The sequence below is a fragment of the Hippocampus zosterae genome, chromosome 15, assembly GCF_025434085.1.
Source record: "Hippocampus zosterae strain Florida chromosome 15, ASM2543408v3, whole genome shotgun sequence".
Lineage (NCBI taxonomy): Eukaryota > Metazoa > Chordata > Actinopteri > Syngnathiformes > Syngnathidae > Hippocampus > Hippocampus zosterae.
In genome coordinates, this window is record NC_067465.1 from 14,119,439 (window position 1) to 14,141,671 (window position 22,233).

At 43.2% G+C, this 22,233-nt stretch overlaps 1 protein-coding gene across 11 annotated transcripts in view; it reads right to left on the minus strand.

Annotated features, from left to right (window-relative positions):
• obscnb (obscurin, cytoskeletal calmodulin and titin-interacting RhoGEF b) overlaps positions 1–16,913 on the minus strand; it is a 64,502-nt gene extending 47,589 nt beyond the window's left edge. For 7 of the 11 annotated variants that reach the window (XM_052088345.1, XM_052088341.1, XM_052088346.1 and 4 more), the window contains exons 1-23: positions 16,748–16,913; positions 14,336–15,413; positions 12,665–12,934; positions 11,756–12,016; positions 11,277–11,582; positions 10,925–11,191; positions 10,732–10,838; positions 10,392–10,560; positions 9,360–9,635; positions 9,000–9,281; positions 8,643–8,918; positions 8,139–8,414; positions 7,071–7,346; positions 5,407–5,682; positions 5,066–5,332; positions 4,467–4,736; positions 3,982–4,248; positions 3,367–3,633; positions 2,812–2,924; positions 2,586–2,739; positions 2,349–2,510; positions 865–969; positions 124–390 (exon numbers count right to left, since the gene is read on the minus strand). In XM_052088345.1, the coding sequence (XP_051944305.1) occupies positions 124–390; positions 865–969; positions 2,349–2,510; positions 2,586–2,739; positions 2,812–2,924; positions 3,367–3,633; positions 3,982–4,248; positions 4,467–4,736; positions 5,066–5,332; positions 5,407–5,682; positions 7,071–7,346; positions 8,139–8,414; positions 8,643–8,918; positions 9,000–9,281; positions 9,360–9,635; positions 10,392–10,560; positions 10,732–10,838; positions 10,925–11,191; positions 11,277–11,582; positions 11,756–12,016; positions 12,665–12,934; positions 14,336–15,404 (5,983 nt within the window). In that variant the 5' untranslated portion in view covers positions 15,405–15,413; positions 16,748–16,913. The remainder of the gene's footprint in view (positions 1–123; positions 391–864; positions 970–2,348; positions 2,511–2,585; positions 2,740–2,811; positions 2,925–3,366; positions 3,634–3,981; positions 4,249–4,466; positions 4,737–5,065; positions 5,333–5,406; positions 5,683–7,070; positions 7,347–8,138; positions 8,415–8,642; positions 8,919–8,999; positions 9,282–9,359; positions 9,636–10,391; positions 10,561–10,731; positions 10,839–10,924; positions 11,192–11,276; positions 11,583–11,755; positions 12,017–12,664; positions 12,935–14,335; positions 15,414–16,747) is intronic. The other 4 variants (XM_052088347.1, XM_052088348.1, XM_052088344.1 and 1 more) reach the window with 2 other exon arrangements.
• Between the last annotated feature and the right edge of the window lie 5,320 nt (positions 16,914–22,233).

Here is a 22,233-nt window from a genome sequence, read left to right on the forward strand (position 1 = left end):
ACGTCAATCTGTCTTGTCAATTCATTTTAAGATGGTAACCAAATGTCTGAGCATCAGATCTTATTGGCGAGGACCCTGGTGACTTATTTCCTGTACATGACCTCTGACCTCCAATTGTTTTACCTTCCACAAGTAGTTTACAGGATGTCTTGTCATCAGAGGCGTCGCACGTGTACGTGTCTTCGTCGGCGGCGTCCACGTTGTGGATGGTGAGCTTCCGGTACACGTCGTCACTTTTGATCTCATACTTCTGTCCGGGTTTCAACTCTGTCTTGTTTTTGAACCACTTGACTTGGGCACTGGCACGGGACACTTGGCACTCCAGGTGGCCACGGTGCTTGTAAATGGCTATCTTATCTCGGAGTTTCTTCACAAACTTGACGGGCAGCTCTACAGCATACGAATTGCATTTGATCATGTGTGGGGACGGGGGAACTAAAATAGAATATTGCTGATAAATTCATTCATTCCAGGATTTTAATTCAAAAAGTGAAACTCATATTATACAGATTCATTGGAACGCATAGGAAATATTTAAATTTTAGAAACTGGGGTTTCACAAGCTGTAAACTCATAGATCTCTTCCACATTACAAAAACATATTCCAAAATAATTCCATATTTCGCTTTGTGTGGAATGAATCTGTATACTGGAATATACGAGTTTAACATTTTTTAATTAAACCGCCGGGGGGAAAAAAATCCACGATGGTCTTATCTACTTGGCTTGTTTTAGTCATTGTCAGTGTCTGTTTTGAACCTCCGTGCAAGTTGCAAGGGGAACTTGGTCAAGTGAGTCCATCGACTTGCCACATCACATCAATCGAACCATGCAATAAATGTGTTTAAGTCAAGGTATGTTTACCTTTCATCTTTAGTTGTGCAGATGACGAGGCCTCCTCTGCTGTAAATTTAATCTCACCTATATCTGCCGCGGACACGCTTTTAAACAGCAACACATAGGTCCTGCCTTTGTTTAGAAAGAAAAAAAAGCAACAACAACAACAAATCAACATCGCTGTCTTCATTCCAGAATGGTATGAAATGATTTTTAAACTGTGACAATCCCCAAACATGACAGAGGAAAACCATTTTTGCATGCATGTGCTTCCTGCTCTTATAGTGTGTGGATTAGTGTAGGCCGAACTTTATTGACCCCAGCCAGGCACATATTGTGCTGTATAAAATATCACAGATGTGTGTAAGACCCAAATGCAGTGCCCCGGACAACGGGATTACAGTACCGTATTTTCCGCATTTAAAGGCGTAATAATTATGATTATTATGATAAGAACATAATAAGATGACAACATAATAATTATGATTATGAGGCACACCTTCAATGACTGGCCTATTTTGTCTTTTTTTTTATATATTGCATGCACTGGACTATAAGGCACAATCTACAATGCATCCACTAAATGGAGCTAGAGGTGCGTCTTTGTCCATGCCTTCTTCCGTTAAGACTCGAGAGGCATTCATGACCGCCTCTAAAAATCGTAAATTAACAATTATCTCAATGAAACTACGAAAACTGAAAAGACAGTAATGCATCAAAACAGAAAATCACAAAATACATTCTATAGCCCCCCGACAAAATTTATTGTGGCATTTCCTTGAGCATAGCAGCAACAGAACAATCAGATGTCAGTAAATCGGAGGAGACTGGACTGTCTCAGAAGTTTTTGTTATTTATTCCTTTGTTGTGTACTGTATTCACAAATGAGGAAATCACAGAATAAATTCTGTAGTGGGGCTATAGAATGTATTTTGTGATTTCCTCGCTTGATTTTCTGTTTTGATGCATTATTTTAAATTTTCGTCGTTTCATTGAAGTAATCGTTAATTTACGTTTTTCGGGGGCGGTCATGAACGCACGTGTATTTGTTGAGACTGTGAAAAACATTAAGAAAGTATGCATTAAAAAAACAAAAATACAAACAGCACAGCTCTTCTATTTACTTATTTAATAAAGCAGCGACACAATTTAGTGAACCAACAGCAAGTTATAACACTGTAAGCATGTCGCCAGCAAGGAGCCATCTTGGGGTCGACATATTACCGTAATGACCATACAAAAGACGCACCGGATTTTAAGGCGCGGCGTGAGCTTTTAAGAAAATTGAATACTTTTCAGTTCGCCTTATAGTGCGGAAAATATGGTCGTTGGAATTGACTTTAATAACATCTTCATGTAGTACAGCAACAAAAGGGTGGGTAGGAATGCAGTTCATTTAAAGGTCCGCATGATTAGTCCTTGAAATTTGGGAAGGGGAATATTGAGAGATTAGGAGAAACAATTGTCTGTATATATGTACCATGCTCTAAATGGGCTTTTTGGAACTTTACCTTGTTGTCTCATCTTGATGTTGTCGCTGACTCTAAGTTTGGAGCTTCCCTTGTACCACTGGCACTCCACTTCGTCATGTGAAACCTCGCAAACAAATGCAGCGCTCTCCTTCTCCATTACCTCCACATCCTCCAGCTTCTTCACAATCTTAACATCTCTGGCTGCAGTGGGAACCACTTTTGTCATGTTTTGATTGACAAAGGTCGCCACTGTTGTTTGAATGATGTGGGACTCACCGTGGACAGTGATCTTGGCGCGGGTGCTGTCGTCGGCCGCTTGACAGATGTAAGTGCCTGCATCTTCGGGGGTGCATTTGTTGATGATCAAGGTGCGTTTTCGTCCCAAAGAATGAATGCTGTAATTTTTCCCTGGTTTCAGCTGTACATCTTCCTGTAGAATTCCATCACATTATGATGAACACTTGTCCTAATTCACTCAGCATTCACAGGTGTGACTTCTCACCTTGAACCATTTTACATCTGCATTTGTTCTTGATACTTCACACTCCAAAGTGACCTTCTCCTTCTCAGCAACGCTGATGTCGACAATGGGCTTTGAGATCGTAACAGGGGGTTCTATTGAATAAGAATAGTTTTGTCCAATTAAGGTTACATCGGCTAGATTTGTACTATAATCTTCAATGGACAAGAATCGTACACATTTTTCTCATTAAAACGGCTGTGCATATCAATAACGACATACTGAATTAAACTACAACTGAAGCATCGACTCGTGTATGGTGTAAAATGGTACAGAAGAGGCACAGAAAACATGAGAAATGGTTTAAAATGGTAAATGTGGCGTACAGAGTCCATTTAACTGCGGTACATTCGATTTTCGCACAAATATGGTCCGTTGGAGCTGCGATGCGTCCAAATCTGAGCAGGACACATTTCGGTAATAGGAACTTGTGGCATACAAGCTATTACTGTTCAAAGCAACACTTTCATAAGACAGTATGTCCCCTTTTACACATAAGCTGGGTCTTCGAAGAAACTGTTCGACCGTGCGGTGTACCTGTAACAATGAGTTTGCAGGAAGTCCGGATCCCTTCCGCCAGGAAGGCGATGGTTCCCGTGTCCTCTCTCGTCAGATTTGACAAGGTAAGGCCGTGCGTTTTTCCCAGAGCTGTGATGCGGACATTGGGCTCTGATTTCAACCTGATGCCGTCCCGGGTCCACGAGCCTTCGACATCAGCCTGGCTGAGCTCCACCTCGAAGCTTACCGTCTGTTTCTCATGTGTCCTGGTTTCCGTGAGACCTTTGATCAGCTCAATTTTCTTCACTGTGGAAGATATTCGTTTTATTAGTAGAGCGAATATGGTTCAGACGTACCGGTGATAGGTGAGAATCTGCATTCTAATCAAAATGCTCTGTATGTTTTCAATACAGTGATCTCCAATATATTTGCGATTCAGCAAGATTTTTTTTCACATGCCCTTTGAAAATAGTATTGTGCAGTATTTATGTATATTACCATAAAAATCTGTTTGAAAAAACTAATAAAATGATCGGTGTTAACTGCAGATTTTCACAGTACAGCTGGGATTTACACTGCAGACACGCATTATAGCGAGGCTGCGCTAGGTGAACTACTGCTGGGATAATCCAACGTGCATGCTTGCATACTTACTCTCGACGGTGAGCTTGGCCTGGGTTCTGTCATCAAGGGTTTCGCACGAGTAGATGCCGCGGTCGGCATAAGTCACACTCTTGAAGACCAGCGCCTGCTTAGCGCCATCCACCCGGACCTCCACACCTGCTGAAGTCTGCAACTTGACGCCGTTCTTCATCCAGTGCACTTCGTCTGACGGCTTGCTCAGCTCCACCTCAAGCTTTGCCTCACTCTGCTCCTCCGCTGTCATATTCTCCAGCTTCTTCTTGAATGTCACTGGCTCACCTGATTGGTAAAAAATAAGAGGTGTTAGAATATACCGGGTCAATTGAAAATGGGTCATTTTATCATACAGTGGGACCTTCATATTGGCTGTTTTTGTGTGTAAAAAATGCCCATTTAAGAATTTTATGCAAAGTTAATTCATGCAAAATATGGACAACATGGATGCCACTGGACTATGTTCAACATTGAAGGTTCCACTGTGAATGCGCTTCTCCTACGTTGCACTTGAAGCGTCGCCTTGCAGCTTTTCCCTTCGGCGTCCATGCTAATCTCCCCCGCATCCTTCAGGGTGACACAAGTGACGGCGACCGAGTGGGTGTTGCCACCATGCTCAATCTTATACTTGGCGCCATGAGCGACAGGAACATTGTTGTGGAACCATTTGACGCGTGCGTCCGCCGGGGTGACGGTGCACTTGAATATGGCATCTTTGCCCTCCATTGCGGCCACGTTGTTCAGCTTGGAAGTCAGCCTCACAACTCGGGGGGCTGAAAGGAATGACCGGCATGTAACATGCCCCATAAAGACATGGAATAACATACAGTGTGGAAAATAATCACTGGACCACATACTGAATTTATAAGTTTCCATGCTTATAAAATGTCCTGTTTATGGTTGTTATAAGGACAGAATATCAGTCAATAGTGTAGAAAAATGCACGGCACCAAAGTGTGCATTTTACTGAGTAAAATAAGTATTTGATTCTCCTAAAATATCATTTTCTGACTTTCCAACCACAATGGGTGAGAAAAGGCTTGCCGAGCAAGAGACCATTTTATATAATTGTTCAGTATTGCCTGTGATTCCTGTTTCTTACCTATCGAGGAGACTTTGGCAGAGGTCTTGTCATTTTTACATTCACAGCTGTATTCGCCTTCATCTTCCTTCGTCATGCCAGTCACTATGAGGATTCGCCTTACGCCGTCTGTCTTGATGCACAACCTGCCTCCAGGTTTAAGCTCAGAACCGTTGCGCCGCCATAGAACATCCCCTGTAGCTTGGTTCAACTCACACGCTAGATTTAAATCGGCCCCCAAGTCGACCGTGACGGCTTTCAACCGGACAACAAAGTTAACAGCTATGTCTGCAAATGAAAACGTGGTGCGTCATAGTCAAAATTAGACATCAGTATTTTATTTTCAGGAAAATCGGACTTACCTTTGACCTGGACTTTGAACTCCAGTTTATCATCAGCAGTCCGACAGGAGTACACACCACTGTCTTTGGATTCAGTGGACGTGACGATGAGTGTGCAAGAAAGACCATCTTTTTTCATTTGGTACTTGGTGCCCTCCTTGAGCTCCACGTCATCTTTAAACCATCTCACGCCGCTGCTGCTTTCTGAAGTCAGCTCGCTGGTCAAAACAATCTGCTCGCTGGCCTGAATGATGCAGGTGTCCTTGACGAGCTTCTTCTGGAACTTGGCAGGCACTTCTACAGAGATGAACACAATCGGGTTGGTTTATATCACTGACAAAATATTGGGACACTCGCCTGACTCGGGTGCAATCTGCGCGGATTCAGTTCCCACCAGGGCCGGGTGTAGGGGAGGGCAAGAGAGGGGTGGCCCACCCCTCAAACAAATGTTGTGCCCCCCCAAAATATATTATACAGTCAAACCTCGGTTTTCGAACGTCTCTGTTCTCGACCAAATAGGTTTTTGACCAAAAATTTCAAGGTTTTTATGTCTCGGATTATGACCCAAAATCGGTTCTCGACCAAACTGAGCGCACTTGAATGCACCGCTTGACTCCTCTCGCCTTCCTGTAGCGTTCCATTGTGATCAGACGTGTTCAATAAAGATTTTTTTTTAAAGAGCATGGTTTCGGTTTTCGCACAAATCGAACAGCCTTCTGAAACGGATTATAGTCGAAAACCGAGGTATGACTGTATTTCACATATTTTTATTATCTTATGCCTCTCTCCTCCGTTGCACTTCTTATTGTCTTAAGGTCTTACTTATTACTATTTTTTTAGTTGATTTTAAGATACCAGGATGCCTGGGCCTTTGTTTTGGACATGCCTAATGGTCTCATCCAGTAGACCTGAGTAACTGTTTGTTTTTTAGGCGAATAGCCTTTATTTTATTTCTTGAATTTTCTTTAAAAATATATATAAAACAAACATCCTCCTCTGGTTATTATTAACAAAAACAATAATAATGCAAATAACAATAAAAAACATCCTCTAAGTGTATTTTTTTTTAAATACAAAAACTTCCTTGTGGTGGATTGCCTCACTCAACTCAACTCAACTAAACTGTATTTATAGAGCACTTTCAAAACAGCCATGGCTGCAGACAAAGTGCTGTACATGGAGCAACTAACATATACAACAATAAAGCAATAAATCAGTAACAAAGAGCACCAAGCAGTAAACTAAGATCAAATCTGAGTCATGTGCCAAAGAATACAAGTGAGAGGCGCCGGGCAGGTGTGTAGGGCCGGACGAGCTCAGTGAGGTAAAGTGGTGCGAGGTCATTTCAAGATTTGAAAACAAATAATCGGATCTTTAAAAGAACTCTAAAATGTATAGGGAGCCAGTGAAGGGATGCCAGAGTAGGAGTTATGTGCTCACTCACCCTAAGAGCTCTATAAACGGAAGCTCGTCTTGCCGGCTCATTTGATAAAAATTCAAATAAAACAAACATCCGCTTAAGGTACCGTAATTATGAAGAAAAAATATTCCAAAACAGCCTGTCTAGACCCGACCTTGGTTCCCACTCAGTAACAGCGTGAAATTAAGTTTTGAAAAGAAAAAAAACTTTGACCAAAGTCACTAACTGCATCACTTCAATTTATTATATTTTAGGTACAATTTACCTGCCATCTTCAGATTAAATATAATCTTCTCCGATCCAGCCTCACAGGTGTATTCCCCAACATCCTTTTTCTCCATTTTCTCTATCACCAGATCCCGACTCCTGCTTTTTGACTCCATGTGCACTGCAGCGCTCGAGGCTAGCAGCTTGCCATCCTTGTACCATTTCACCTTAATTTTGGAATCGGCCACCTCACAGCGCAATGTGGCTTTCTTGGAAAAAATGGCTGTCACCTCCTTCTGGATAGAGTCCTTGTTCGTGAAAACACTGGGAGCATCTGCAGATCAAATTTTGAGAATAAATGTCATTGCATCTGTATCTACATCCTACCATCTGTCATCTATCATTTACCAGTCATCTGTAAACTGCCTTTTACAATCGGACTAAAGAACCTCAATTCAAGATCACACCTGCCTCCTGTATTCTAACCGACACACCATCCTGTGCCCTGTGTACACCCAAGTCCAGCCAGCGGAATAGCCTCCCGATCACCCCACAAAAAGGCTTCATTCGACAGGAGAAAATGATCTGTTTCCATCTCTCTTCTTGTCTCCGATATAATGTTTTCAGAAACTTTGTATTTACGGTCCAAACATCCATCCATCCATCCATCCTTTTTCTGATCCGCTTTATCCTCACAACAGTCGTGGGGCGTGCTAGAACCTATTCATAGTCGAACAACCATCCGCGCTGACACTCACACTTTGGGATAATTTAGAGTGTTCCATTAACCTGCCATGCATGTTTTGGGAATGTGGGAGGAAACTGGAGTACCCAGAGAAAACCCACGCAGACACAGGGTGAACATGCAAACTCCACCCAGGAAGGTTGGAACTGGAACTAACCCTACACTCTGCACTGTGAGGCCCCTGGTTCAAACATGCTGCTAATTTTATGATAAATATTCCACTTCATTTGGCTCATCAATCTGTAGCTCCAAATGCAATGTCATCTATCGCCTCACCAGCCAAGAACCTCACTGCACGACACTGCCATACACTTCCCATATTTTTGGGGAGATTGCTTGATGTACCAGTAGATGCTTTGCATTTTTGCAGCTGTCTCATACCTGCCACCTGGAGCTTGAAGATCAACTTCTCAGCACCGGCTTCACAGACGTACTCTCCCGCATCCTTCTTCTCCACACTGTCGATTACCAGCTGGCGACTTTTCCCCTTGGACTCTACACATTTTGTCTCACTACTGCCCAGCAGTTTCCCGTCCTTGTACCATTTCACCTCTATCTTGGAGTCAGCAACCTCACAGCTGAGAGTGGCTTTTTGGGATACATTTGCTTTCACCTCCTTTTGGACGGATTCTTTGTTGACGAAGGCTGGTGGAGGCTCTGATGATGAAAATCAGGAGCAATTCATTGAACTCCGCACTTAACTCATTCACACAGACACCACACATTTCATCCCAGCTCCTCATTTTATATTGACTGTACTTGGAAAGGGTCTGAAAATGGCCATTTTCAATATAAAATGAGGAGCTGGGATTAAATGTCTGGAGTCTGAAAAGACATCTCAATACGTATTTGGGAGTGAATGAATTGAAAGACTGATTTTCTTACCAGTCACATTGATCTGGAAGACGAGCTTCTCGTCCCCGGCTTCACACGTGTATTCCCCGGCATCCTTCTTTTCCACGCTATCGATCACCAGCTGGCGAGTCTTCCCCTTTGTCTCGGCATGTGTTGTCTTCCCAGAGACCAGCAGCTTCCCGTCCTTGTACCATTTGACTTCCCTGGTGGAATCAGACACTTCACAGCTCAGAGTGGCTCTCTCGGAGAGAACGGCTTTCACCTCCCTCTGGACTGTTTCTTTGTTAACGAAGGCCGCCTGGGAGTCTGAAATTAATTCAAATGAGAAAAGCAATAATACAGTAGCTCGATCTCATACAACCTTAATACTCAAATAATCAATCCTACCAGGCACAATAATTTTGAAGACCAGCTTCTCTCCTCCAGCCTCGCAAGTATATTCTCCAGCATCACTCTTCTCGACCTTTTCAATCACCAGTTGGCGGTGATTGCCTTTGACTTCCGTGTAAAGAGTTGGACTGGAGACGAGCAGCTTGCCGTGTTTGTACCATTTCACGTCTGTCTTGCTGTCTGAAACTGTGCAACTGAGACTGGCTTTTTGGGAGAGAGCCACTTTTAATTCCCTCTGCACCAATTCCTTTTTGGAGAAGGCAGGCTGGGCTTGAGTTTCTGATAGGAAAATAGTTTTAATATCATTGAGCTTAAACATTAAATCAGCAAATCCATATCACCATACTAAATCCTTACCTTTAATCTTAACCTGGAATGTGATTTTGTCGGTGGCCGTCTCGCAGCAGTAGTGACCCTCGTCGCTTTTTTTTGCATTTTTGATGCTGAGTTTCCTTTGGGTACCTTTGGAGATGATGGTAGTTCTTTGGTCCTCGAAGATCTCCAGCTGGTCTTTTTTCCATGTGACCGCCGTGCTAGCAGGAGAAACGTCGCAGCTCAGCTCGAGATCTCCTTTGAGTGAGGATAACAGGCCCATTGGACCTCTGGGTTTATTTAGGAACTTGGCAGGTTCATCTGGAAAACAGAAACAAAACAGTATGCATGAATATTTGGATAGTGTTTCCTCAAATAGTGTCCTTTTCTGAATAACGGTGTGCACACATATACACTGTTCACACTGTCAAAACACGAGAGACCCCACATAGGAATAGGAAAAAAGTTCAGTATGTGAAGAAATAGAAGTAGGGAGCTGTAAGCTTTGGTAACATACAGTACATTGTGGTTACAATGGATAGACTAAAACTCACAACAGCTGTGAGCTTCCTGACTGGCTCAGAGACCATGCATGGGTCAAATTTGCTGTTCACTACACACATAAGGATAAGTGAGCCCAAAAATTAATCAGATTCAACAATTAGGACTGTCCACCGCAGTTGTTGTCAGAACACGTCAGGTAGGAAAAACCACTCCTAAGACATCCCACTGACTATCTTTTGCGGATATCTGATAACTCAACTGTTGCTGACTAAGAAAGCAAAATGCTGGAATTTGTCCCAATTGTCATTATGTGTGTATTTGCCAGGTGTGTTATTCACTTAAGACAAATAAATGACTCCTTGAAATAAAGGCTTCTGTTTTGCCACAAACCCAAAAAAATGGTTACTATTGTAATGCGATTTATCTTAGTTCGTAGAAGATATTTTCCACACATGGGCATGGAATTGACTGCTGGGGCCCTTTTAAACTAAGTTGCTAGATTTTACCCCCTCATTTAGTAAAACACGGTACATAAATTAAAACAATCAGCATTTTTCTAAGCCTGCTCTCTACCTTTAAGAGTAAGCCGCATAGAAATGTTGTCATCAGCGCAAACACACTCGTAAATGCCCACGTCTTCCTCTGTAACGTTGTGTACCCTCAAGGTCCTCCTGCGGTCCACGGTCACCGATTCATACTTCTTGCCCATTTTTAACTCCCGTCCATTTCTCATCCAAACCACCTGTGAAAAAACATTTGACATGCCAAAATTAGACAACAAATCTTCAGGCGAAAGAAAATCTTTAAAATCCATAGTTTTTTGCTTGCTGACGGTAGTCAGTTTTGTAAACACACCAAGTCAAAAAGTATGAATATATTTCATGAGAATGCAATTTCTGATAGCAACACATACCTGTGCATCATAATCTGACACCTCAGCTATCATCTGAGCAGTGGCTTGGGCGCTGCAGAACACCTCCTCTTGTTGATCTGACTTATTGATGAACCGGACAGGTGGCGCTACATTAGATGTAAGAGGAAAGGGAGTTGTCGAAAGACTTCACAGAAAGCAAAAGCAAAAACAAGCAAGTGACAGTGTGACATACCCTTGACAGCTAGGATGCAACTGCTCTGCGAGCCTCCACCCATAAATTTGACTTCTGTTCCGTCCATGTCCAGAGTCGCTTCTCGGATGAGCAGCGTGTGCACGTTCTTGGAACGGGTGATGAGATAGTCGCCACCACTTCGCAGCAAGCGGCCATTTAGAGACCAAGAGCCCGAGCAAACGCCTGAGAGCTCCACCGAAATGGAGAACTCTTCACCGGACACTGCGGTGCTGTCCGCAAGGCCTTTATTGATTGATGCAGTGGGTTCTAAACAGAGAAACCAAACATGAGGATAGACATTTCTGTGGCATACTACAACAATGCTTTGTCAGACCCAAAAGATCCATCTTACCAAGGTAGAAGGTTCCAGGTACCTCCAGGTAGTCACTCTGACCAAAGTCGTTGATGGCAGATATACGGAATTGGAAAGTGGCTTCCTCTGTGAAGTTAGAGATCGTGATCTCCGTTGACAAAATCGTTTCTCCAACGTTGCACCTCTGCCAGGTCTGAGTGCCAACCTTCCTCCTCTCTACAATGTAACTCTTGATGGGCACGGGGCGGCCACTGTCTGGAGGAGACCACCGCAGGGTGATGGATGAGTCCGTCTTGTTTTGCACCACAGCATCGACTGGGGGATCGGGAGGATGCTTCCTTGCCGCTGAAAAGCATAAAGATTGATGCAATTCAGTCATCAAAGATATACATATTTTTTTCTGATTGACAGTTAAATTTAAGTAGAACGCAAAGACAAATCAGGAGACAGAACCTAAACAGCGGCGAGTGTGAGGGCCATTGCAGCTTTTCATCACAGGAGAATGGAGATTTCCTCACCGGTGACAGAGAATCGAGTGGACGTCTTGCAGTCTCCAGCTACAAAGGCCACTTCTCCTGAATCATCCGCCTGACACTCCCGAATGGTCAGCGTGTACTGGCGGTGCAGGCAAGCGATGGAAATCCGGGAATCCGCCTTCAGCTTTTCGCCGTTGCGGGTCCAGTAGACGTCCGGACAGGGCTGCTCCAGCTCCACGCAGAAGATGACAGTGTCGCTGACGGGAACGACCGTCTTCCGCGGAAGCTTCTTCGTAATGTTGCCTGCAAAGTTGGACGTGACATTAAAATGGGTGGAACCCGCATGAATTTCTATCCATCCATCCATCTTCTACCGCTTATCCGGGGCCGGGTCACGGGGGCAGCAGCTTTAGCAGGGAAGCCCAGACTTCCCTCTCCTTAGCTACTTCTTCCAGCTCTCCCCGGGGGATCCCGAGGCGTTCCCAGGCCAGCTGGGTGACATAGTCTCTCCAGCGTGTCCTGGGTCGTCCTCGGGGTCTCCTCCCGGTGGGACATGCCCGGAACACCTCACCAGGGAGGCATTCAGGAGGCATCCAAATCAGATGCCCAAGCCACCTCATCTGGCTCCTCTCGATGTGGAGGAGAAGCGGTTCGACTCTGAACCCCTCCCGGATGACAGAGCTTCTCACCTTAGCATGAATTTCTAGTCACATTTTTTTTAGTCTGGCACATTCGGTACGTAATTAGGTCAGTATAACTATGCTGTGCCTGAGCCACGTTTACTCTGGACACAAATTCAGTGACGATCAACCTCTGACTAACCGACGCAATGGCGAGTGGCATGCTTTCTGGCAGTACCTCCAACACATTCATTTGAAAAGGCATAAGGCGAATAAGAATAGCAATGCACAGTGTGACCATATATATAAGAAATAAAGTGGTCAACTTTACCCAGGACGGTGAGCTCGCCCACCGTGCGGCTGCCCTCCTTCATCTCACAGATGTAAACGCCATCATCGTTGGTGGTCACGTTGTGTATGGTGAGCCGACGCAGGGTGCCTTGTTCCTCCATGCGATACTTAGCGTTTTGCTCCAAGCGCGTTTCCTCCATGAACCAGTCAGCCCTGCTGCCAGTCAGCGGCACCTCGCACATCAACGTGGCCGACGTTTTCTCTTGGACCGCCACATCTTGAAGCTTCCTCCTGAACGGCACCTTTGGCTCTGGCACAAGAGAGGAAGAAACGGTTTTAATGTAACACTGTCTGCATTTGGTAATATTCTTAAGCCGCTTTTATTAATAGCTTCAGTGTATTGTATTTATGTCGGGTTGTAAATTTCCATTAAAATGAATGGAAATTTGGCAAAATATCAATGATTAACTTCTAAAATTAACAGATCCGTTCTAATTTTGGTCGATCGAGCCATTCTTGTTTACTCGTGTACATTTCTCTTCTTCTTCATAAACATGATTGTTGCACGATGGTTGGTTGTGTTATCCTAAAGATCAGACCATCCGAGACCAAGACTTGCCTGAGACCAGTTTCATGTTTTGATCAATTTCAACCCCGGGGGAAGTTACACGAGCTCGCACTAGCGCTAAAGTGAAGGAACCCCGCATAGCAACTGTGAACTTCTCAATGGCAGCAGAAAAGAAATGCAACATGACACCTTCCCTCAGAAGACAAGCCATGATTGAATCATGTTCCGACAAGCTGCACGCATTTTAAAATGGTTTCAGGCTATGAGTTGACAGGAGTTTGACCTACTGGCACTGACAGTATGTGCAGTAGCTCCTGCTGCTCCATTCATACCATTAAAGTTGGCAATGAGCTAACTTTAATTTATTCTTTTACTCTCACACGCTAACTGGCTAATGCATTTGCTACACCTGCAAAATCTAAAGCAAAAGTTCAGTCAAAAAAACGATTCTGACAATACATGTACAGTTACATAACCCTAACACCAACCCCCAAAACGCAGACCCAGCAACCCTAAACTAAATATTGAATGGTTAGTGCAGAGGAAAGGTGTATTACGTTAAGTTTAAATGAATGCTAACATTCTTCTGTTTTAATTCTTCTTTGATTCTTGACACTTTGATTCGCTCCTCTTTCATATATAACTGCTTCAGACAACAAAGTATATTCAGAAAAGTTGTTAAGATTGCACGATTGTCTGTGTCTAATGTGTTGTCTTGTATTATTTTGTCATTTTATGTTAACTTTTCTTTTGATGGCGGTGCGGGCACCCGCAGCGGCTCCTCTTGTTGTATGCTGTGAGAGGGAAGAAATTTCACCTGTGCTGTATGTACAGCACGTTTGACAATAAAGTTGTACTTGATACTTCTTAGTAAATCACAGTGCCTTATCACCAGTGTGCTCGTCTTTGATCAGACCCATGGGCTTATCAAGTTAATAAAAAATACTGGAGGCAATTAACTTTCAAGAGGCGGCTTATTTACTCAATTCTACAATGATATTTCGCCCTGCTGAGATGTCGCCTCAAAAAAGGACTCATTACTGATGACAGCCCATATTAGGAGTGATTGTAAACTTGACTTTTTGAAACTAAGGTAAACGGTGAAATCAGTATTCAGCCCATGGATAGTTAAAAGCCACTCACCCTTGACTGTTACCAGCACAGCACTGTAGGTCTGACCAGCCATATTGGTGGCATTGCAGGTGTAGAAACCGTTGTCGTCCTGCTTGCAGTACAGGATCTTGAGGATGAAGTTCTCTGCCTGGTCTTCATACATGACGTGGCGGCGGCTCTCGCTGATATTTGCTCCGTCCTTTCTCCAGATAATGTGAGGCTTGGGGTGACCCGTCACGAAGCAGCTGAGTTTGGCGTGTTTTCCCTCCGTCACGGTGCAGGTGCGGGTGAACACACCCTTTGGCAGTTTTGCCAGTACCGACGACCTCACCTCGTGCTCCAGACTAAGGGAACTCAGACTGTCTGTGATTTTATCCGAGGCGGCGCTTTCCTCGTTACGAAAGACAGATATGTCCTTCTTCATTTCTTCTTTACGTTTCTGGAGGTGAGAAAGGAGGGAGGTGTGGGTTTCCGCTGCGAGTTGGTGCGCATCCTGGGCATCCACCACCAGCATGGCGGCGGCGTGCGCCCGGCCCAAAGTGTTCTGGGCCCTGCAGATGTACGTTCCGCTGTCCAGGTTGCGCACGCTCTGGATCTTTAAAATGCTGCTGTCGCTCTCCGAAATGATCTTGATGCGGTTGGTCTCGCCCAGGTAGCGTCCGTCCTTCTCCCAGTCGAAGTTGGCTTCAGGGTGAGCGACTACTCTGCAGTGGAACACGGCATCGCCCCCCAAACCCACACGTGCCGATGTGGGCTTGAGCATGAAAACAGGGGCTCTTGGAGTCATCTCTGCTGGGAGGGCCACTTTGAGGGTCACGGCTGCGTAGGCTTCCCCGACGCTGTTCTTGGCCCTGCACAGGTACTGACCGCTGTCTTCCAGCGCCAAGTCATAGATGGTCAGACGGTAGACATCCCCATCTTCCACGGTCTTGAAGCGGCCCCCGGATGTCAGTTTCAGCTTTTCTTTCTCCCAGGTGATAAGTGGTGTGGGGTTGCCAACAATGGTGCAGCTCAGCGTGGTGTCCTTGCCGATACACATGGCGAACGCTTTGGGCCGGGTGAGGAACCTAGGGGCCCCTCCGAACAAATTTTGATCCATGGTTTATACCTACAGTTAAGGAAAACAGTTTTCAGAAACAAAACTAATAATAGAGGAATACAACAGTTATAAAAACGTTCTTTCAAGGCAGAAAAGAAAGCATGTCAGAATCCATTATGTTTCCATGCTTATTAAGTTTAGTGTCACTAGCAAGATCAGCAGCGAAAGCAAAACAAAACAGACAAGATTCAAACAGATGAACCTTCAGTCGCTGGTCTCTATGAAGTGAGCCAGTGCTGCCAAGGACCAGCATTTTGCTGGGGCCCTGCCAGGAGGTGGTGCTAGCAGCCTGGTCTTGTTGGATGCTATTGGCTCAGTTAGTCGAGGTGGTTGCTCAGTGAAGGTTCGGCTGTATAAATCTTGGCAGTTTTGTTTTGCTTTCGCTGCTGGTCTTACTGGTGGCATGAGCCAGGACCACCCCCTCAAAACAGGCTAATTTCATACTGAGTTATTGATTACCCTTCTTACTGTTTTTCCATTGTGTTATATTTATAGCTTAAGAAGTGATTTTCAAACAAATATGTGCTGTAATTGACTTCAATACTGCGTTAGCATAGGTTGAAACTATGGCGCGTTACTACTACGCACATGTGTTTGGGTTACATCTTCATCAAAACAGAACTCCGTTGGAAAACCCTAATCCGTTACGTTGGATATCATTTTCAGATGTACCTAATGCTGTGACCGATGAGTGACATATTGACGGGTGTTGTGAAAATGGACATAAATGCAAAGTGCAGACGGACACATTTCCGAGCACTTACACCAAGCGTCAGTCGTTACACTCATCAATATGCATACGCAACCTGTGCTCTACTCCACACACAACAGAACAGTAAGTCATTTTAATACGCACAAACTAATGAGTTCCAGGGCGTCAAGGTCAAAACGGAGTGTTTCCCCCTTTTGTAAAGGGTGACATATAGCGGCTTTGTCACCTCTGTCCCTTCAATCGAGGCCGGACGAAAATAACCTCAGCTGTCCCTGGCAGTCTCGCTCCATTTCCATTTGTAGAAGCCGATGGTGCTTCAGCTGTTTGATAAGGCTCCGACATTGACGCCACCGCACCTCACTTCCACCCATACAGGCTTTGTAAATACGCCGTTGAAAGCCAGCAAGAATTGTTCAAATATGTTCTTTAACAAAATGAAAAATGGTGTGAAATGGCGGCCATTTTAGCTAGCCTGATTAAAACTTGATGCAAGCCAGTTAACTTGGCAAACACAACTGTTTGTTCAACACTTTTTTTCAAAGTACTGTAGGGGTATAACAATTGTGTAAAGTTAGCTAAATCCTCCCAGAGCATACAAAACTTAATAGTTATTTAAGCTTATGTTAATCACCTTGACTCTTCTTTGCTGGATCAGTCAGTCATGGAAGGCTCAAAAATTCCAACCGCCAAAAATGTCTTCTCTGAAATTAAATATCCTTAAAATGGTTGGAAATTCAGAGTGCTGCAGCATCCCCAGTGCACTGTGGTGCACGCTTGACTAGACTTATTTTTTCTTTCTTGTCCCGTGTAGGTCCAACATGATGCTGGCAGATAGCTGGCATGCCTATTTTGGCGCAGCCTCCTTTCCAAAATAGACTCTTGTCATTTAGTGTGCAGATACCACATCGTCACTCATATGGTGGTTGCGTACTGCTGCAGGGCAGATTGTACACTACCACTTATCATTGTGCATTCAATAAAAACAAGTCTTAGAAAATTGAAAGCTTCAGAATGCATGCTTCCTATTCATAATGTTGGGGGTTATATTCAAAAGTATGAGAAGGTACTCTTGGTAACTGTTCCTGATTTTCATACGAATAGCAACTGTAATCATGACTTCACTAATGTGTTCGTATCGGTTCATGTGAAACTACATATTGCTACTTTTTGCCATGGATATGAAAGTCCATCACAAACCAAGGCCAACTGTAAAAGCACTGGAGCATATCATAGCTCGGTGCTATGCAAACATGCTCAACTAATGGCAGCCATCTGACTGGCTGCATTGTTAGCAAAGTGGCAGCCGTGCAACTATAAAACAACCTTTTAGGTCCATTTGTTGGAATGAGCCAAAAATCTTATCTTCATGGGAACTAATAAAGGTGGAAATAATCCACAGTATCAAAAATACTCAATATTTAACCAGACACCAAGACAAAATAATAGCTAAGTGTGTGTGATCAATGAGGTCAGGTCCTGTGTGATACATTTTGTACATTTTTAAGGGAATTCCAGAAAATTTGGGTTGAATTCTGATTTCTAAGGCATTCACTGTGGCACCATAGGAAGAGATTTTGCTCTGCTCTTCCATGACATCTTTGCTCTGGATACAAATATGGACAGAGAAAAGTGACAGCTCAAGCATCCCATTTTATTATACATAATTATCCATCCATTCATCCATCATCTTCCGTTCATCAGGTCGCGGCACAAATAATAACACTTGCTCAACGTGTATATTATCTGAAATATAAGTCCACATCACTGAATAAACTATTACAGTGCTGACCAAATGTAAATGAACCCTGAAGACCAATATTTTTCGGCCTCGTCAGGACCAAGTTACACTGGGATGACACTTGGTCGTAGCATATTTTTAATGACTACTGAGGAGTACAATAGTTTCTCAGTTTAGGACATTCCAAATTTACGAGGTTATGAAAGGCGTGCAATCAAACAGCTGCACAGTGGCACAAGAAGGCTCAGTTACTACCATACTGACATTTTCATTTTTGTTACAGCTGGAGCTGATGTACGCGCGATATAAATAAAAGATGTATTGCATTGCACTTATGGCCAGGAAGCCTTTCACACACAAATATTTAGGTACTGTAATCATGACTTTACAGCGGTATTAGCACAGGTTAGTGATTGACTCTCGATGCGCAAGTTGGTTTACATTGCAGTAATTAGGAATTCCGAGGTACCGTATACAGGTGTTTGTCAAAAAATTTAAGTATTTTTTAAAAATAACATGTAATGAAAAAGTTGATTTATTTCAGTATTCAAAAAGTGAAACTTGTGTAATGCATACCTGTTTCACTTTCTGAGTCGTACGACTGAAATAAATCAACTTTTTCGTGATACTCAATTTTTTTTAATGAGCACCTCTATGTATGCATCTACAGTATCGAAATAGCTATTCCTCCATTTTCTAATCCGCTTATCCTCACAATGGTGGTGGGGTGTGTCGGAGCTTATTCCAGCTGTCTTCGGGCATTAGGTGGGGGACACCCTGAACCCGTGGGCATTCATTCGCAGGGCACACAGAGACGAAAAACCATCCACACTCACACTCACACCTAGGGACAATTTGGAGTGTTTCATTAACCTGCCATGCATGTTTTTGTGGGAGGAAAACTGAGTACCCGGAGAAAAACCACGCGGGCACGGGAAAAAAATGCAAACTCCACACAGAAAGGGCGGAGCCGAAATCAAAACCTGCACCTCTGCCCTGTGAGGCAGACGCACTAACCAGTCAATCACCAAGCCGCCCTGTATCTTCTAGATCAGGGGTGCAAAACTCATTTTTGCCACGGGCCAGATTTTATTTACAGTTTCCCTTGGAGGGCCGTTATGACTCAAATCATATAAAGAAGTCAAGAATAACGGTTTAGTCACCTATTGTTTAAGTTACTGTAATGGGTTTAGTAACGAGAAAATGCTTACAGTATCACTCTTATTTATTCCAAATGAGAATTTGACATTTTGGTCGAGATTTTAGCAAGCATCATGAAAGTTGACATCTTTGATTTGCTTTCGCGGGCCACATAAAATCATGTGGCGGGCCACATCTGGCCCCCGGGCCTTGGGTTTGACATGATGTGTTCTATATGAATACATTATATATATATATATATACATTATATATATATATATATATATATATATATATATATATATATATATATATAGAGCTGTCAAACGATTAAAATATTTAATCTACCGGTAATTAAAAATGCAACTGTCATAATTGACTCAAATGGACTAAAAAATTGCTCACACATTTTTTATCGTTTCTGAATTCCCTTTTACATTTTTTGTCCTATTTTCCCCCATTTCGGGGGTCGGGGGGGGGGTCACTCCCCCTAACACAGTCAGGCTATGTTGATGTGTGTTGGTCCTTCTTGTGCGGAAGTCTCTACAGTTTTTGTGTAGACCTCATTTCGAATGACTACACTTGGTTCGATGACAACACTGGAGACGTTTTATTTTCGCTAGGTCGCTACCACTGTCAGACAAACACAGAGAAGCTCCACCCGCTCTTCTTACATGGACGCAGAACACTGTAACCTTCCACACAAAATAGTTCCAAACAAGAAACAATCGTGTCAGTGGGATACATCTTATACCTGTATGATACAGAGAGAGAGAGAAGAAGAGATAACTTTGATCTTGTCAGTGGAGCAATCGGGCAACTTTTTAAAAGTAAACTTTCCATTCATAAACTCTTTAAGTATCCGTTTTTGGTGTCTCATGCTGCCGTGGCTGGCAAAACAGACATGGGCGTGGACTTCTGCAGCGCGCTTGTTGTTTTGTTCTAGTGTATTTATAGAGCAACGTAACATCCGCTTGTGACGTGAGCCGCGTCAATCTCACGAGAAAAAATTTAATCCCGTTAAAATTCATTTAAATTACCGGTAATGCCAATAAAAACGCGCTAAACTGACAGCTCTAATATATATATATATATATATATGTATACACAGAATATATACAGAAAGATATACAAGGCTATATTTTTAGGCCTCCCTTAGAACATATTACACTGGGAAGTTAGTATTTAAATAGGGATTGGCATCTTATTCATGACCACTGAGGAGTATTGAGATGAATCTGCACGCAACTTTGAAACAGTTGTGATATGAATTGCCGTTTGAGCGTTGATTCAATACTGCGCTTTGTCCAACTAGTAGTCCAACTTAAATTGACTAGTTGGTTAACTATGTCAATTTCCCCTTGAGGACACGCATTTGTAGCCCTTGAGCCCTTCATCCACCTGTGGATGGAAGTGACTCAATGCATTGCATGGCCCATTGTTTTCACTGAGCCACACGACAGTTGCTCGGCCACATGATGATTGCACTGTTGTGAAGGTCTGAAAGATCACTACACCCTAAAACAGCAAATAGATCACAAAGCATGAATGACATTCAGAACATGACTATACCGGAGTGCGTAATCACACTTTTGCAGTGTTGAGCAAACCTGTATTTGCTTCCCCCTTTGACCAGTGATTGACAGGAGCAACGTCGTCTGGAGCTTCACATGACTAGGCCCGCTGACTCAAAATTCTAGCAGAGCCCAAGTATGCCTGTACTGCATTTTATCCAGTTGGTTTCTGTGCTTTTGAAAGGTGTTGACAAGCCTCCATTTATGCTGCACATTTGCAGTGCATTATTTAGTTTGAAACTGTATTTTGGCCCCTTCCTTTTTCTGCATTATTTGATGATCGGATTGTTGGAATGTAAAAATGTCCTACATTTAAACTTTGTCCAAAGTATGCACACAAACAGTTGATGGCATATACTTAGCCATGATGCACCTGGAACAAATTACAAGAGTGATATTAGTCATGAAGGCTGGATTTAAACCTGAACGTCATTTATTTTTTAAACATTTTGGAATTTATTTTTTTGAGTTAATGCTAACGTGTAGGTATTGCACAATTAATGGCCTGTTGGGATAGGCTCCAGTACCCCGCGCGACCCTAGTGGGGATGGAGCGGTTTGGAAGATGAATGAATGAATGAATGTGGAAAAAACCCTGGATATACCGCTTTTGTTTTGGTTTTAAGGTCTTGAAAGTTATTTGTTTAGCATCGTTTTTTTTTAAAAAATTGCTTCATTGGTGGTCATGTAAAATAATTGTAATAGAATGTAAAACTCTACGCAACAGCATCAGTAGTTAAAGAGCTTTAGTGCACCAATAGGAGAAGATATCACATCACAAGTGTTCAATCACAACCTTGGAAATGTTTTATTTCAAATGGGCAGTCACAGAATCAATAAAACACACTAAAAAAAAAAGATTAAATAAGATTCATCTGCCAGACACACAAAACATATATTGTGACACTGTCGAAAAAGTTTTTTTGGCGCGTTGCATTAGTCAGCTGCTATTAAAAACACCATGCTGCATAACCCATGGAGTATTTTAGCATGAAAACATAGAGCACCTTGTCCCAGTCTTTGTTATATTTGACTGGCATGTTTCTGTGAGGTTGTCCACGCCGATGACCTTGATGCCAGTAGATGACAGGACAGTGCAAATTCAGACAGCATAAATAAGTTAAATATGTATGTCGTCAGTCCCGTTGCAGTTCTTGAAAGCCGCATTGATTATAGTCAACAGTATTTACACAAAAAGTGGCCGTGGGGCAATTATTTACACAAGTGGATGATGCACCCGCTGACAAAATGGGGCACAGTGTTTATTTGAGGGAAGCCTTCATTGTTTTAAGTGGATGAAGCACCCACTGACTAATTGGGGCACGGTGTCTATCGAAGGAAGTGTTTATTTTACTAAGTGGATGACACACCAATGACTATTTTGGCCTTGGCGTCTAATTGAGGGTGGAGTTTATATGGATGAACTGAGTCATGGTGTTTATTTTAGGGAAGAGTTTATTTGTCTGAAGCAGTTGATAGATATAGCAACTACCAGGGGCACAGTGTCGATTTGAGAAAGTCTGGTGTCTGCCTATATTGCTCACTGGATGATGCACTGGGCCAAAAATTGGTGGATGGCGCCTATTTGTTGGTAGCATTTTTGCTCTAAGTGGATGCTGCATTGGTCAACATATGGTATTGCACCGATTTTTTTTGGGGGGGTGGG